The sequence below is a fragment of the Rhinolophus hipposideros genome, assembly GCF_964194185.1.
Source record: "Rhinolophus hipposideros genome assembly, chromosome: 11".
Lineage (NCBI taxonomy): Eukaryota > Metazoa > Chordata > Mammalia > Chiroptera > Rhinolophidae > Rhinolophus > Rhinolophus hipposideros.
Genome location: NC_138057.1, coordinates 5,597,835 through 5,614,371, shown reverse-complemented (window position 1 = coordinate 5,614,371; position 16,537 = coordinate 5,597,835). Strand labels below are relative to the sequence as shown.

The following is a 16,537-nucleotide window of genomic DNA, read 5'->3' as shown; positions in this document are numbered from 1 at the left end:
AAACGAAACAGATAACACTGGCATGCTGTGGGAAAGAAGTCTGTGTTGCCGGGGGAAAGGGAAAGAGGAAAACTCGTCACTGCCTTTTCCATTTTGCACAATTTGACTGTGAAGTATGCAAAAGCTTTACTTATTTAAAACATTACGTTAAAATCATGTAAATGATAAAAAATTAAACATTTAACGATACGGTACTCTGAAAAACAAAAAGGAGTGATTTCGGGTCTTGGCCTGACTCTGGTGGACTGGAGCAAAAGGGATGGTTAGTAAGGCTGGGCCTGCTGGGGTCTGCAGAGCTTCCAGCACGGATCGCCACTTGGGGCCACAGGACTCCTTTCCAAAGAATGATGTGCCCCCAGCTACCCAACATGCAGGGTCTGCTGAGTCAATCCTACTTTCAAACACTGGGCTCCATGTGGCCATCAGTACCCCAGGATTTATCAGACAATGTGTTGTGAATTTTGTTCAGAAAGTGTAGCCTGTGTTGAAAGAAGCCGAGAGCCAGGTAGAAAGCATGTTGAGGGACACAAAACTACCAGGAGGATGATGGACAAAGAATTGAAAGAAAAAGAACATCTAGTAAAACATCGGTGCTCTGACTCTACAAAAACAACGCATAAATAGCCTCAAGAGGCACGCACCAATTGTATTGCCACCGTACAATTTGAAAGGTGCTTCTGGTTCTTGCCTACCTGCCAGAGCCCTTCATGGAATGTCTCCCCACCCCCACCCAGGCCCACTTCCCTTGCCCCTCCCCCACTGCAGAATGTCTTGAGCCCCACATTCTACTGTTTAAATTCAAACTTTTCCCTCCTTCATTTGGATGCTGAGCATCTGCTGGAGCAGGTCACTCTCTCTGGATCTTGGACTTGACTTTTTTGATTGTGGAGTGCGGTCAGTGTCTCAGCCTGCGGGGATGACGTCAAAGCGAGGTAAGCCTGTAGGTGAAGGGGAGCATGTTTAGAGATCCTATCATCCCTCAAATGGTTGGGATACAGATGTGACATAGTTTGGGTTGGTGAAACAGTTTGGACTGAGTAGAGGAAGGGGTTAGCACTGGACAGGGCACGTCACCTGGGGAGGCTGGGAGCCAGTGGAAACCTGTGACAGACGGCAATGGACAGCAGGGCTCCTAAGAGGTGGATCAGGACAACTTGGGGGAAACACCTGGTATGGAGAAAGGACGGCAGCGCACACACTGATTCCTTCTAGAGGGGAGACAAGCCACTTGGACATGCGTCTGTAGGGCGTAATGGGTGATGTCGTGCTGGTGGCACCGGGAGGGTCACGGGGAAAGCCGAGCTCTGTGTCATGTTCTTCAGGCAGCTGGAGCTTGCCCCACAATAGCTTTCTAAGGGCTGTGAACGGAGCACACTAGATCGAATGGGGAAGTGGGGAGAGGTGATCTTAGCCGGAGACTTGTCCAGTGGGGCTGCCTGTGGCCCGGTCTACAGTGAAATGTCCTCGCCCAGAGCCAGGCTGGAAGGTACTCTAACTGCTGCAGCCCAGAGCATTTTCACTCTTTCCTGCCCAGAGCTCACTTCTTCTCAGTCCAGGTAGCTATTGTCTTGGATTCAACAGGGGCAGGGTCACTGTGTAACTTCCATCAAGATGGGGCTGTGTTCTGTGAGTTGTTCTGAACTGTTCTCCCTCTGTGTAAATCAGTTCTTCAGACCTACTTGATCATGTTGCGTCTCCTCAGCCCTGCACCTTGGAAATAAGAGTTTGCTCTAATTCCATGTCACTACTTCATGGATGGGGAGTGTAGTAGGTTTTCCGGTGGAACATCTGTGAAGGTGGATTGCTTTTTAAAGGGGGCTAGGAGAGTAGTTAGAAGCAGGAAGACGATCATCTATCTTATTATGAAACGTGTTATGACACCTGTCCTGATGAGTTAGGTGCAGTGGTATTGTACCTTGTTCTCCTTGAATAGGGTCTGCATGAGTTCCTCTGAACAGGAATGTGTCCCAGATAACTCTGCCCCAGTGACACCAGGTTCACTGTGTCTTCACTTTCCATTGTTGGGAGCTGGGAGGGGAAGGGCCATGGACAGTCTGCAGTAACACGATGAATCTAACATGACAGCAGCGATGGAAATCTCTGGAAACCTCCACTGACAGCCCCACTGCTCTCCATTGCCTGGCCCTTTTCTAATCCTTGGCAGCCATTGCTGGTCGTGAAATAACAGAATCTAAGGGACACAACGCCTAATTCGCAGACCCCTCTCCTGGGCACAGAGCTGCTAAGTGGTGGCAGCGACTGAGCATGGGGCATAGAGTGGCAGAATCTGTCCCATGTTAAGTGTTTGCTGTGGTTGGTTCTGAGTTGTGCGTTCAGGCTAGACTGGGGTGTTTAGGGGATATAGAAGGGCTCCTGGGGCTTCCTTGTGGAGAGCCATTCCTCAAGTGTTTTTGTTTTCTGTGCTTGGCCAGGGAAGAAGGAGAGTGATTTACATTGAGCCTCTGGAAAAGGAAGACTGAGGGGGAGATGGGGCTCTAATATTTTAGACACTGCCTGTTCACGAAGGCACTTTGGGTGCCTACAACTTACCTTGGAGAAGGTCCCTATCTTCTAATGAGTCTGTCTATGGCCATTTTCCACAGAGAAGATGTCTGCCCAGTTTCATGACTTGGGAGACAGCCTCTGAGGCTGGCAGGGTCAGAGGTCAGGGAATTCTTAGGAGGCTCCCAGACTCAGAGCTGGCGGGGTGGTTTCTTCTAGGCAGACAGTGGTCAGGGAGCCGTGGTGCACGGGCGCAAGCTCCCCAGTGGAATAATTCTCAACCTGAGGTCGGAGCATGAAAATCACCCGAGGGCATTTGCAAACTGCAGCTTCCCCGTACAAAGGGTCCTTACCTGTTGAGACTCATCGCTCTGATTCCCCTGTGGCTAAAGGGGACGCAGAGCGCCTCTGTTCTGGTTACTGACTGTTCTACTCCATTCACCCCTTTATTTGTCTCAACAGCATCTGCGGTGCTCAGACCGGCAGTGACCATGAGCCCTGGTGCTTCTATGTCTCCTTTCCTGGCGCTGCCTTTTCCTCCACCCACTGCTGGCCCCGCATACTGGCCACCCGGGGAGCAGCACCTGCCACCCCTCATGACACCGTCATTTCCTCCTGGCCAGCCCGTGGTGCTGCCGGCTTTCCCTGGGACACCTTCGGTGGCAGGAGATGCTAGTCATGGCCCCACAGGGACTGGGGCTGGCAACATCATTTGCCAGGTCAGATCAGAAGTGGGGCGAGCAGAGCCGCCCCAGACTCAGACCTTGGTCCTTACTCAGGCCCCACTCAACTGCAGTGCTCCGGGGGCCCTCTGTGGGGGTGCTGTGTGTCCTGCACCCCAAATCTTGACAGCCTCTGCGGTGCAGACTGTTATGTTCGCTCCAGCTGTTGGGGGCACCCAGGCTGTCCAGGGCAGCTGGTCCCCAGGCCTTCCTCCTCAGGCGCCACCACCAGCTGCTCAGCTGGCTTCCATCATCTCCCCAGTGAGTGCTAGGCCATGGCCAAATGGGGCTCCCAGAGAGGGTGTCCTGGCCACCTCCCAGTCCAACGCCATGCCGGACATCTCATGTAACCCCAAGAGTGTGTATGAGAACTTCCGATGTTGGCAGTACTTCAAGGCCCTGGCCTGGAGACACCTACCCCAGAGTTCCGATGCAGAAGCTCTTTCCTGTTTCCTCATGTGAGTGCACTGGGAAGAGGCACGGGGAGCTCAGCTGGAGTTTTCACATAGAGGGGACGGTGGATGGGCATGTAGCGTGCCTTATCCTGAGACAAGCAAGGAAGGTCTGAGGGTGGTGTCCACGCTCTGAGAAGGCACGTCCTTGGTAATACACATCACATGTCCCGTTCATGACCTCCTCTGAGGTGCCGTGTCTCAACTGACCCCAGTAGCCTGAGTCCAGCTCCTTCTACTACTTGACTTGTGACTGTGGGAGGCATTTCCTTCGGCACCCTTGGTCCCTTGTATAAAAGGGGACAATTCTACTTAATTCAGAGGCCTGCAGAGGAGACTCCTTGGGTTAATCTATGAAGTGTTCGCAGATTGCCTGGTACAGGCCATGCCGCATTAATGATAGTGATTATGGTATGAACGGGCAATCTTGAAGAGGAAAAGACCTCCCAAAGCCAGAGTGTCCCTGCTATAGGGTGCGAGTGCACAGTCAGCCTCAAGTCCAGGCTCACGGGCCGGTGTGACTGTGAGGCAGCAATGACAGTAGTGGGAGGGCTTGTCTTTGCACACCCAGACTCCTCCTCCCACACCTGCATCAGTCATGCTGTGGGGGGCCCGGGTGCACTACACAGCTGGGTGGGTCTGGCGGGTGGGCGCCGGGCTGTAGGCCGTGACTGACCTTGATGGCTTACAGCCCAGTGCTCCGGTCCCTGTCCCGTCTGAAGCCCACCATGACGTTGGAGGACGGACTGAAGCGGGCCATGCGGGAATGGCAGCACACGAGCAACTTTGACCGGATGATCTTTTACGAGATGGCAGAAAAGTGAGCCAGCATCTGGGGTCCCGAGGGCTGCAGGGCGGTGGTGTGCTGACTTCAGGCAGGGTCCCCTTTGGTGGTACTCATCAAAGAGGGTGTTGGGAGGCGGGGTCTCGGCCAGCACAGGGCCCTCACAGCGTCAAGGCACTTGCTCTGCCATCCCTCCATCAGCTGCTGCCTTTGCTGGGCTCCGGGCCGGCGTCCTTCTCAGCCGGCTCATGCCTTCCTCTCCCCCCAGGTTCATGGAGTTTGAGGAGGAGGAGATGCAGATTCAGAAGTTGCAGTGGATGAAGGCGGAGCAGGGCCTGCCTCCCCCTGCCCCACCAAGGCCTGATCCTTGGGAGCCCCCAGTCCCACTGGTGGGCTCGCAGCCAGGTAGGGCACCGAGTTCCCATGGCCAAAGGCATCTGGGGCTCAGGGCAGAACACTGTCCCCACATCGGTCCTTTGCTTCAAGGGGACATTGTTCTCTCAACCACAACAGTCACGGGAGCCAGGGTCTCAGGTGCCCTTTTCCATCACGGGGTCTGGACCTGGTCAAGTTTCGTAACCCCTCTCCCAACTCGCTGTCACAGGATGCAGCGTGAAGTCAGCTAAGAAGGGTGGCATGGGAGGCACCTTAGAGTAACTGTGGCTCCACACTTACTCACATGTGTCTCTCCTCGATGCTGTCCTGTCCCCTCCCACAGTCACAGGGCTTCAGGTGGTCCTGACCCGACAGCACTCATGTTAGCATCCCCCAAACACTGCTATCCCACTGCTGTCACCATCTCATGCTCAGGAGGTGGAAGCTGCAGGCCCTCACGCTCCCTCCTCCTTTCGCTCGTCCTCAGGGTGTGTTCCCAGCATGGCCATACCCAGAGCCCATCCTGCTGACCCGCAAGCACACAGATCCCCGCGGCCCCGGGAGACCAAGGCACCAGAGGAGATTCCCCCTGAGGCCGTGAGAGAGTACATGGACATCATGGATGAGCTGTTGGGGTCGGCCCACTCAGCCACCGGAGAGCCAAGTGGAGAATGGGAAGAAGACTTAGAGGAGCCGCCGCAGGGTGACGATGGGACCTACCCGGCCTCGGGTCTCCTGAGCTACATTGACGAGCTGTGTTCCCAGGAAGACTTTCTCACCAAGGTGGGCTGGCTCAGAGCTCTGGGGTCTAGAAGATTCCAGGGAGTGGCACTCTGGCACCCAGCTCTGGGTTCCTGAGTTATGTGCGGGCTGGGTGTGAGTGTGTGTGTGTGTGTGTGTGTGTGTGTGTGATGATCATGACAGTGTAAAACACTCACCTTCTGCATGAGGATGGGGTGGGTCCTAGGTTTTATACTTTTCTTCTTGGTCCTGCTGACTCAAAGTACTCCCTACCAAGGATACTCACACCTTCATTCCGTTCCAGGTAGAGGCAGTCATTCACCCCCAATTCCTGGCATGCTTGCTTTCCCCAGAAGAACAGCTGGATCCCTTGTCCCTAGCTGATGAATTGGAGCAGGAGGAAGCACTTACACCTGCCCAGGTGAGCCAAGAGAGGGAGGGACCCTAGGTAGTTGAGACAGGCCTCCAGGTAAGCCAGGTTAGTTACAGGTGGTTGAGACCACATGCAGAATTGGAAAGGGAGGGGCCCAGGTTGAAACGTGGATGGAGGGACTCCAGGTATGGGGTCGCGTCAGGTGAGCCATGGGTGGGAGCACCCAGGTAACCAGGCCAGGAAGGACCCAATGACTCTGTCCACCCCTCTCGTGCCTGTAGGCATGGTGTGCAGGGGGCCAGCTCTGGCGTGGGTGCCTTGCAGGAAGACAGGAAGGAGAGGACTATAGGAAGGGGCGGATGAGGTACCCAGAAAAGGAGGGGAGGACACAAAGCTGGGAATGTGGCAAAGGACGATGGCAGGAGAACCACATGTGTATCTTTGCATTTGAGTCCCAGGGTCCCCCACTACCCTCCTCTCTCCAATGCCACTGCCCCATCAGCCCTGCTGCTGCTGGTCCTCCTTCTCTCAGAAATGTGTGCAGAGCAGTCATTGTCTGCCTCTTCCCTCCAGCTGGTAGAGAAACGATTGCTGACATTGAAAAAGGAGGAGAGTGTGCAGGCACTCCTGTGCCACAGTGCACCCCTATTGGATTCACGTCCTTCTGTATCTGAGGCCAGTGAAGATGCCAGGAGGCATGACTGTGGCCCCCAGCTGGGGTTCAGTGACATGGCCTGCCCACCAGAGGCTGACATCAAGGACCCTCAAAGGCACTGTCGAGCAGACGCCCACCTGTCTAGGCCCAAAGTCTTTGATGTGTCTTCAGGATGTCAAGAATCCTCACCACTGCAGCCTCGATGGCCCCCCTCTTCTTCCGAGGGTCCCAGGCGCACTGCCTCACGGCAGGGACCCAGGGATGCCTCCATTCCTGGAGAGACCTCTCCTGTTATGGAGACTCACAGGCCAGCAGACTGGTCCAGTGAGGATGAGGAAGAGCTCCCCAGCTTGTCCTTCCTGTTAGGCTCTCAGAATAGCCTTCTGCCCTGGCAACTACCCCATAGTCCTGTCTCTGCTTTAGGCCTTGTCTTCCCTGGAGGCCAGGGAGCCCATGGAGCTTCCCAGTCCCTGTCTTGTCAGAGACTAGGCCTCAGCCAAGTTGACCCTTCAGCTGCCAAGTCTAGGAAGAGTGCTCTGGATGGAGACCCAGCTCCTGCTGAGAAGATGCTACTCCCAAATGAAGACCTTGGGGTCTCTGGGAGGCCAGCCTTGGCTCTGGGGCCAGTTCGCTCCTTGCAGCCTCAAAAGAGAAAGTGTAACCCTTTTGACACAGGAAAGAGAAGGATGCTGCACTGAAGCCAGTATGGAGCATTGGGGAGTCCCCTTGGTGCCAGCCCCCCAGAGGGGCCAGATCAGATGTTACCTGGCTGTTCCCTACAGGAAACAAAGGAGCTCCTCCTCATTCCAGGGCTGATCCTGGCTATTCCACTGACAGGGGAGGGAGGGAGGAAGGGTGGGAAAGCCAGACCATTAGGGTGGGGATAGGGGTGGGTTGAGAGCAGCATCTTTGGGGTATTGTGTGTAAATTATGAATAAAGATGGTTTTGTTGAGAAGTGTTCTGGGAGCCGCTGTCTCCATGCTCGGGTCTGTGCTGCTCCATGGAGAGGGACCTGAGAGGAAGGAAGGATGTGGAAGGTCATGGGCACTATGGGTACACAGGTGACCTTCTAGTCCCTTCCTCCAGGTTGACAGGACCTCCTTCAGACTGCTCCTGGAATCATACAGCTCTCTAATCACCAGGAACCCCTCCCAGCATCCCTACTCCCAAGACCAGGCTGGGTGAAGGATGTCCCATCATCATCTGCACCCTGAACCCGCTGGGGATGGGGACCTGCTTTTGAGGCTTTCATCCCTCTGGGCCATTAACCAGTTTTCCAGAACAGAGTCAGCCCTTGTGTGTAGGGAGCTTCTCTGTGCTTCCTGGATGGAGTCAGACAACGGGGCCGGGCTATCCTCAACTCTTCCAGGGTTTCCTGTGTGGGTGGCCTGATTGGAGAGGAAAAGGCTTGGCCTCAGAGGACAGGCTCTCTGCCTCTGTGCCTCGTTGCAGGTGAAGCGTCCTCTGGTCTCAGTGGGATGATTGAATATGGAGGGAGGTGGAGGTAGTGAACACGGAACAAGAGGAAGTGGACTGGGAAGAGAGAAAGGGGGCGCCTCCTTACGGTGTGTAGGCCGGAAATGACAGTGGGCGAGGAGGATACCAAGTCCCTTGAGGGATTTCTCTTGGGAGCATGTCATCCAATCCAGGGAGGAAGACCCATGTGCTGGGGATGGGGGGACTGGGTTCAGGGCCCAAGTGTCTTCAGGGACACCCCACAACTACTATGCCTTCCCTCCCAACAATGGCCAGACGCTTGTGTGACTAGATGCCGACACAGATTTATATTCGCATTGAAGACAGTTCCTACTAACAAGCTGTGAGCTATTTTCACAAGCACAGCACACCTAGCAGGAAACGCGGGAGGGGGTCGAGGTGTGTGCACTCTGGGGCTGAGTGCTGTGGATTCAGGCTGAGTGGTGGGGAGGCCTCAGTTGACCTGCTGTGGGCACTGGTACAGAGCCCATGTTCAGAACAGGGCAGCTGAACCCCAGCTGTAAGAGAGATGAACAAACGGTGAGGGACAGGTGCTGAGCCAGGGAGGACACCCCACTGTGTCCCATAACGGCCTTGTCCACGCCCCAAACCGACTCTCTGTCCCACATGGACACACCCTGACCCCGACCACCCTTTCCTCCGGGCCAAAGCCTCTTCTCCAGGTTCTAAGCTCTGATTCCTTATCAGGCCCAGGTGGGGTCAGGACAGCTCAGTGTGACCCCTGCTCCGCCCAGCATGCAAAGCTGTGGGCCGGCGCAGTGGTCCATCAGCAGTGATGGGATGGGACTAAAGCTGTCCAGTTGCACAGGTGGTGTGGCCCTCTGCTGGACCCCCACACAGAGCTTGGGTGAGAATGGACTCCTGTCGGGGAACCCTTTCACCTCCCATGGAATCACAGGCCAGCCCGAAGGTCCTCCTCTTTCACCTTCTCCCCTCCCGGACAGTGGGCAGCACCCACATCTCTCAGGGCTCCGGGACCCTTTGTGAAGGAGACTTCTTTTCTTGGCCACGGAACCCCAGCTGTTGGCCCCTCCCTGTCCAGCTGGGCCTCAACACAGAGAAAGAGGCTCAGAAGTGCCGGACTCTGAGGGTGTTGTGGGGTTGGTCCAGATGCTGCCACCCCCTCGTGGGTGAGTATACTCTTCCTATTCTCCCACCCTCTGTGTCCCTGTCCAGGGCGGTGCCCGTTCCAGGCAATGGGTGCAATGTGGTGAGTGTTGGGCAGAGCCTGGACCCGCCATTCACTGATTCATCTTAGTCCCAAGACTTCTCTGCTTTCAGGGTCTTTGTGGCGAAACAGGGTGACACATCCCTCTCTCAGGTTGTTAGGAACACTGAGAGTCGTGTTTGAAGGGAACTTGCTTGGTCTTCCCTGTGTGGGCTGGGCCCTCAGACTAGGATGGGAGTCATCATCATCAGCTTCACACCTGGTGCTCACGTGTGTCTGCTCCTCTCCTAACTCGCCTGGCTGTTCCTGCCCCTGGAGTCCTTGTGAATGAACAGTTCCCAGGAGGAGGCAGAACCGGTGCTGCACCCACCCTGAGCTCGGTGAACCATGACATCTCCCCTGCACCTGCATAGTGGGGAAGACTGCAGGTCCATCGCCTCTCCTTCCATGATGAGAGTGCAGCTCCATTCGCCACATGGAATCTTGCAGGGATTTGCACATTAGTCTTTGGAAGGTGCTAAGGTAGGTCCAAGGGGAAGGGAAAGGAGGAGATATCTGAAATTTTCATTGTAGCCAACCTTCTTTATTACAGAAAAACAAACTTGACGTGACCTTGTGCAAGGACAGTGTATGTGGTAGCAATCTGGAAGGAGTTAGTAGTGACTGAAGTAGCATCAGTGAAAAGGACAATGTCATCCTGTCAAACCTCCAAGGGAATCATGATGCTCATAACAGCATATGCTCCCTGTGTGCTCGGTGCTCTCTGGTGCTCTACTTCCTTGGAGCTCATTGTGTCTCCACAGAGAGCTGGAGTGAGGCACGTATCACCCTTTTTTTGTGAGGAATAGTGCCCAGGGAGGTCAGGGGAATGAGTACTGGTCACACACTAGGAAGTGGAGTAGCCTGGTCAGCACCATGCAGGTTTGGCTCCAGAGCCCTGCTCCTTCACCACTTCAAATAAATCCCCTCGAAGAAGCTATGGCATCCTTGGGAAATGCCAGTGACGTAGGAGCAATACCTGTCACATGCCATCCTTGTTGTTCTGAAATGGCATCTCATTGTGGGTTAGGACTGAATTTTCCTGATGTTTAGCATATTTTCAAGTATTTATTGGCCATTTGTATATCTACTTTGTAGAAATATGTATCCATTCTTTGCCCAGTTTTAGTTCGTCTATTGTTTTTAATTAAAATTTATTGGGGCTACAATGGTTTCAAGTGTACAATTCTGTAATACATCATCTATATATCACATTGTGTGCTCACCCCCCAGAGTCAGTTCTCCTTCCATCATCATGTGTTTGATCCTGTTTTCCCTGATCTACCACTTTCCTCCCCCCTTACTCTTGGGAACTACTAAACTGTTGTATCCATGAATTTTTTCCTTTCTTTGTTTGTCTTGTTCCTTTGATACTTTCAGTTTTTGAATTGTGAGAATTCTTTATATTAATATATTCTTTGTAAAAGTGTCTTTCCAGAGACATGATTTGCAAAATCATCGTCCCATTTGTGGGTTGTTGATTACTTTCTTGACAGTGTTCATAAATGTGAAATGTTTTTACTTGTGATGAAGCCCATTTTATTCATTTTTACTATTGTTGCTTTTGTTTTCAGTGTCATATCTAAAAATCTGTTAACAATTATGTGTCATGAAAATGTATGCCTATGATTCTTCCTTTTTTCATTAAAGCATCTTCACCCTTTTTAAGCACATAATTTTGTAGTGTTAAGTTTATTTACATTACTGTGCAACAGATCTATAGAAATTTTTTGTCTTTCAACACTGAAACTCTGTGCACATTAGACACTAATTCTCCTTCCTCCTCCCTAGAACTTGACAACCACCTGTCTACTTTTTGATTCTGACTTTGACTAATTTAGATATGAGTGGAATCATACATATGAGTGGAATCATACAGTATTTGTCTTTTTGTGACTGGGTTATTTAATTTTGTGCAATATCGTAGAGGTTCATCTACATTGTAACATGTGACATGGTTTCCTTTTTTTCAAGGCTCATAACATTCCATTGCATGGATGGACCACAGTTTCTTTATCCATTCATCTGTTGATGGGCATTTGAGCTTCTCTTGGCAGTTGTGAATAATGTCACAATGAATGTGGGTGTGCAAACATCTCTTAGAGACCCTGGTTTGAATTCTTTTGGATACATACCATGTTTCCCCAAAAATAAGACCTAACCAGACAATCATCTCTAATGCATTTTTTTGGAGCAAGAATTAATATAAGACAGGGTCTTTAATATAATATAATGTAATGTAATATAACATAGTATAATATTGGGTCTTATATTAATTTGTGCTCCAAAAGATGCCATAGAGCTGATTGTCCAGCTAGGTCTTATTTTCGAGGAAACAGGGTATGCAGAAGTGTGTTGTTGGATCACATGGTAGTTATATTTTTATAACATCTAGATTAAGGAAATTAGCATCTAGATTAAGATGCTAAAGTTGTTTAACTTTAAGAGTTGCACCATTTTACATTCCCTCCAACAATTGGAAAATAGCCACTATCAAGAACTTGATATATGTTCTGTAATTTTTCAATTACTTATGATTTTTCATTGAATAATATACTAAAAATAACTTATCAGTTGTATTCTTGGTAAACTTTTATAAATTATAATATTACAGGGTAATCAGTTCTAGATGCAATGTTTCTCTTTTCATGGCTCTGAAAAATTATTCTATCTGATATGTCTTTTTTTTTGGCTGTTGAAAATCATGCCATCATTTTTTAAAATTAAAATTTATTGGGGTGACAATGGTCAACAAAACTACATGTTTCAAGTGTACAATTCTATAATACATAATCTATATATTGCATATGTGTTCACCACCAGAGTCACTACTCCTTCCATTACCATATATTTGACCCCCTTTACCCTCTTCTACCATTCTCCTCCCCCTTACTCTCTGAAAACCACTAAACTGTTGTCTGTGTCATCATTTTAATAACCCTTTCATTGTAGGTGATTATCTTCCTTGCTAATTGTTTTTAGGATTGTATTTTGTCTTTTGAGTTCTACAGTTTCAAGAGGTGTGAGTAGTTTGATGTTAAAAATTTGTTCTATTTTCCATGTGATCTCTTTTGCTTCATTAACTGATAATACACAATCTTCATCAATTCCATAACATAATATTATCTTTTCAATATTGTTTTTTTCTTGTCCTTACTTGTCTCTAATGCTAGAACCCCAAATATATGGATATTATACCATCTTATGTATTCTCTGTGTCTTCATCAAGTCTGGCTGCCATAACAAAATACCACAGACTCGGTGGTTTAAACAACAGTTATTTATTTCCTTACAGTCCTGGAGGCTGGAAATCCATGATCAAGATGCCAGCAGACCTTATGCTTATAAATTCCTCTTTCATGTTTTCTGACTCTTTCTTTTCCGTGCTACATCACAGCTAACTCTTCACAACTATCTTCCATGTCATGGATTTCCTCTTTGTCAGTATCTGATCTACTCTTTTTCCCATTCACTTTGATGTACAAATGTGTGGTGTTTGCATGTTTAGTTTTATCATACATTATCAAAAATAGGCAATTCAATGGTCAATTTTAACAAATAATTTTTACTGCTTCATCCAGAACATTCTTAACTGAAAGTGGCACTTTTCCTGCAAGTGTTTCATAGTGAATACAATTCCTACTAGTACAGTTTGGTGCCACTCCTTGATCTAGATTAAGATGCTAGAAGTTCTGCCACCATTGCTTTTGCATAATCAGTGTATCTGTCAACACAATTGTTCCAGGATGAATCATGAGACTCAAAAAAGTTAACCATATGGAAATTAGAAAAAAAGAGCTAATTAAAACCAGTGCATTAGAACAGAGGAAATTATAATATAATACGATCAAACGGAGTTTGTTCTAGGAATGCAAAACTGGTTCAATATTTAAAAAACATCAATCTTTTTTTCCCTATTTCTCTGAGTCTATTTCTGTTTTGTTTATTCATTTATTCTATTCTTTAGATTCCACATATAAGTGAGATCATATGGTATTTGTCTTTCTCAATCTGACTTATTTCACTGAGCATAATGTTCTCTCGGTCCATCCATGTTGTTGCAAGTGGTAAGATTTCATTCTTTTCAACGGGCAAGTAATACTCCATTTTATAAATGTACCACAGCCTCTTTATCCAGTAGTCTATCAATGAGCATTTTGGTTGTTTCCATATATTCATGGACTGTGTAGATGCCTGACCACTGCACTGGACACCTGAAGCTGAAGTTGACTAATATTGAATGTCAACTATAATTTAAAATATATATATATATTTTGTACATATATTTGCATATATATGTATATATATATATATATATATATATATATATATATATACATATACATATACATTCATGGGATGTGGAGTACAACATAGGGAATATAGTCAATGGTATAATAACAGCTATATACAATGTCAGAGGGGTAATTGAGGGGTGTCATCACTTTGTGAGGTGTGTAAATGTCTAACTATTACATTGCTTTGTACACCTAAAACTAATTAAAAAACTATCAGTGTAATCCACTGTAATAATGGTATAAAAAAGATAACCCACATAGTCACATCAAGTGAGGCAGAAAATGAATTTGACAAAATTTGACACACATTCATATTAGAAACTCTCAGAAAACTAGTAACACATAGGCACTACCTCAAGCTAATAATAAGCATCTACAAAAAACCTACTGCTAACATCATAACTTTAATTATGAAGTTTTCCTCCTAAATTCAAAAACAGAATATCCATTCTCTTCTCTCCTTTTTAAATTTAGTACTATAGATACTAGCCAGTACTGTCCATATTTATAGAAGAGATGACTGTCTACATAGAAAATCTCAAGAAACATATAAGAAAATGCCTAAAAATTGACAATTATTTTGTCAAAGTCTCAGGATGAATGATCAACAGTGAAGCATTAATCATATTTTCAAATACTAACAATGAACAACTGGAAACCAAAACTAAAAACACAATGCCATACACAACAGTTTCAAAAAATGAAGTGTTGGTTATAAATTTTTAAAAAGAAATAGAAGATCTATATCACAAAACCAATAAAACACTGACTCTGGTTAAAGGTATCAAACAAGATCTAAATAAATGGGGAGACATATCAGAATCATAGATTAGAAGACTCAACATAATAAAATGTTAACTTCCAACAGAAATTTTTTTTTGTCAACATGGAAAATCTTATTCCAAAATATATAAAGAAAAGTCAAGGTATAGAAACCAGAATAGCTAAAACAATTTTGAGAAAGCAGAATAAAGTTGGAGGACATTAAGGCTTACCATAAGCTATAGTATAAAGCAGTGTGGCATTAGTGGAGGGATAGATGTGTAGTTCAATGAATAGGATAGAGAACACAGAAATAGACACACACCAATACAAACAAACTGGTTTTTTACAAAAGTGAAAAAGCAAAATAGTGGGAAAGGGATAGTGTTTTAAACAAATGTTAAATCAATATGTTAATTCAAAACAAATGTTAATTCAATATGGATGACATGTTTAAATGTAAAACATAAAACTTTGAAGCTTTTACAAGATAAGCTAGGAAAAAAAATCTTTGGGTCCTAGAGTTTGGTGAGAGTTTTTAGACATTAGGGCAAAAGTGCCACCCATAAAAGCAAGAATAGAAAATTGGACTCTATATCAAAATTAAAATTTTTTCTCTATAAAAACCCTGGTAAAGATGAAAAGAAGTTACTGGTTTGGAGACACTATTTGCAAACCACATACCTGACAATGTTTCATATCTAAAGTCCATTAAAAATAAACAGTAAAAATAAGAAGAATTCAATTAGGAAGGGGGCAAAAGATATGAAAAGACATTTCACCAAATAGGACATATGTTTGGCAAATAATCTATGAAAAGATGTTCAACATCACTAGCTGTTAATGAAATTCAAATTAGGAACACAATGAGAACTATCACATGCCTATTAGAACGGGTGAAATAAAAATTAATGACACTATCAAATGCCAATGAGGATGCCAAGAAACTGGATTTCTCATAGTATTGCTAGTGGCATTGAAAAGTGATACAGCCACTCCGGAAAACAGTTCAGCTGTTTCTTTAAAAAACTAAATATATACTTACCATATGACCCAGCAATTACATTTCTGGCTATTTATCTCAGAAAAATAAAGACTTGATATCCACACAAAAATTTATATATGGTTGATTATAGCAGCTTTATTTGTAATAGGCAAAAATTGGAAATAGCCAAAATTTCTCCTAATAGGTGAATGGTTAAAGAAACAGTGGTTCATCCATACCAGGAGTACTAAGCAGTAATAAAGCACAATTTATTGATACAGCAACAACTTGGATGGATCTCAAGTGTATGATGCTGAATGTGAAAAGCCAATCTCAAAGGCCACATACTTTATGATTCAATTTATATAATTCTCACAATGATAAACTGTAGAGTTTGAGAGCAGATTAGTGGTTGCCAGGGATTAGGATGGTGTTGGGGAGGAGTTGGGTATTACTGAGAAGGAGCAGTGTAAAGACCTTTGTGGTGATGCAATCTTTATTTGGACTGCAGTGGTGGTTACCTGAATTTTCACATGTGATAAAATGACACAGAAGTCTGCATACACACTGTACCAAGGTCATTTTTCTAGTTTTATTATTGTCCTGTAAATATGTAAGAAGTAAGCACTGTGAAGAGTGAAGGATACAGAGGATATTTCTGTACTCTTATGAATCTATAATTCTGCAACTTCTTATGAATCTATAATTATTTCAAAAAAAATATTAAACAAAACAAACAAAAGGGGCAACCAGTGAGTTGACTCCTCTATGAACTTGGTGAAAAGTGTTATACTGCAAGTATTTTTTTTTTTAGTGTTTCTAAAATGTTTCTTGGCGCATGGAGGCTAAAGTACAACTATTCCTGTCTTAGAGAGGGGGGTTTAATGCAGTGCAATACGGAAATTGGGTTGTCTTTTTACTTTTCTTGTAGATAACATATAGTTGAGTCTTGTTTTTAAATCTGCTTTGACAATCTCTGTCTTTTAATTGGTCCACTCAGACCTTTGATGCTTACATTGATTATTGATATAGCTGGATAAATGTCTACCATATCTGTTACCATTTTCTATTTGCTGCCCCTGTTCTATATTTCTTTCTGTCTTCTTTCATTTTTATACCTTCTCTGATTTTAATCAAGTGTTTTATGTGACTCCATTTTTCTCCCCTCTTAAAACTTTGAATA

General features: G+C 46.4%; 1 protein-coding gene across 1 annotated transcript in view; it reads left to right on the top strand.

Annotated features, from left to right (window-relative positions):
* Positions 1 to 8,061, top strand: part of LOC308504716 (NUT family member 2G-like) — a gene marked incomplete at both ends in the record, with an annotated part of 51,138 nt that extends 43,077 nt beyond the window's left edge. The window contains 7 exons of the mRNA XM_081065904.1: positions 2,965 to 3,682; positions 4,368 to 4,496; positions 4,729 to 4,865; positions 5,323 to 5,618; positions 5,881 to 5,997; positions 6,523 to 6,719; positions 8,058 to 8,061. Coding sequence (XP_080922030.1) covers positions 2,965 to 3,682; positions 4,368 to 4,496; positions 4,729 to 4,865; positions 5,323 to 5,618; positions 5,881 to 5,997; positions 6,523 to 6,719; positions 8,058 to 8,061 — 1,598 coding nt within the window. The remainder of the gene's footprint in view (positions 1 to 2,964; positions 3,683 to 4,367; positions 4,497 to 4,728; positions 4,866 to 5,322; positions 5,619 to 5,880; positions 5,998 to 6,522; positions 6,720 to 8,057) is intronic.
* Between the last annotated feature and the right edge of the window lie 8,476 nt (positions 8,062 to 16,537).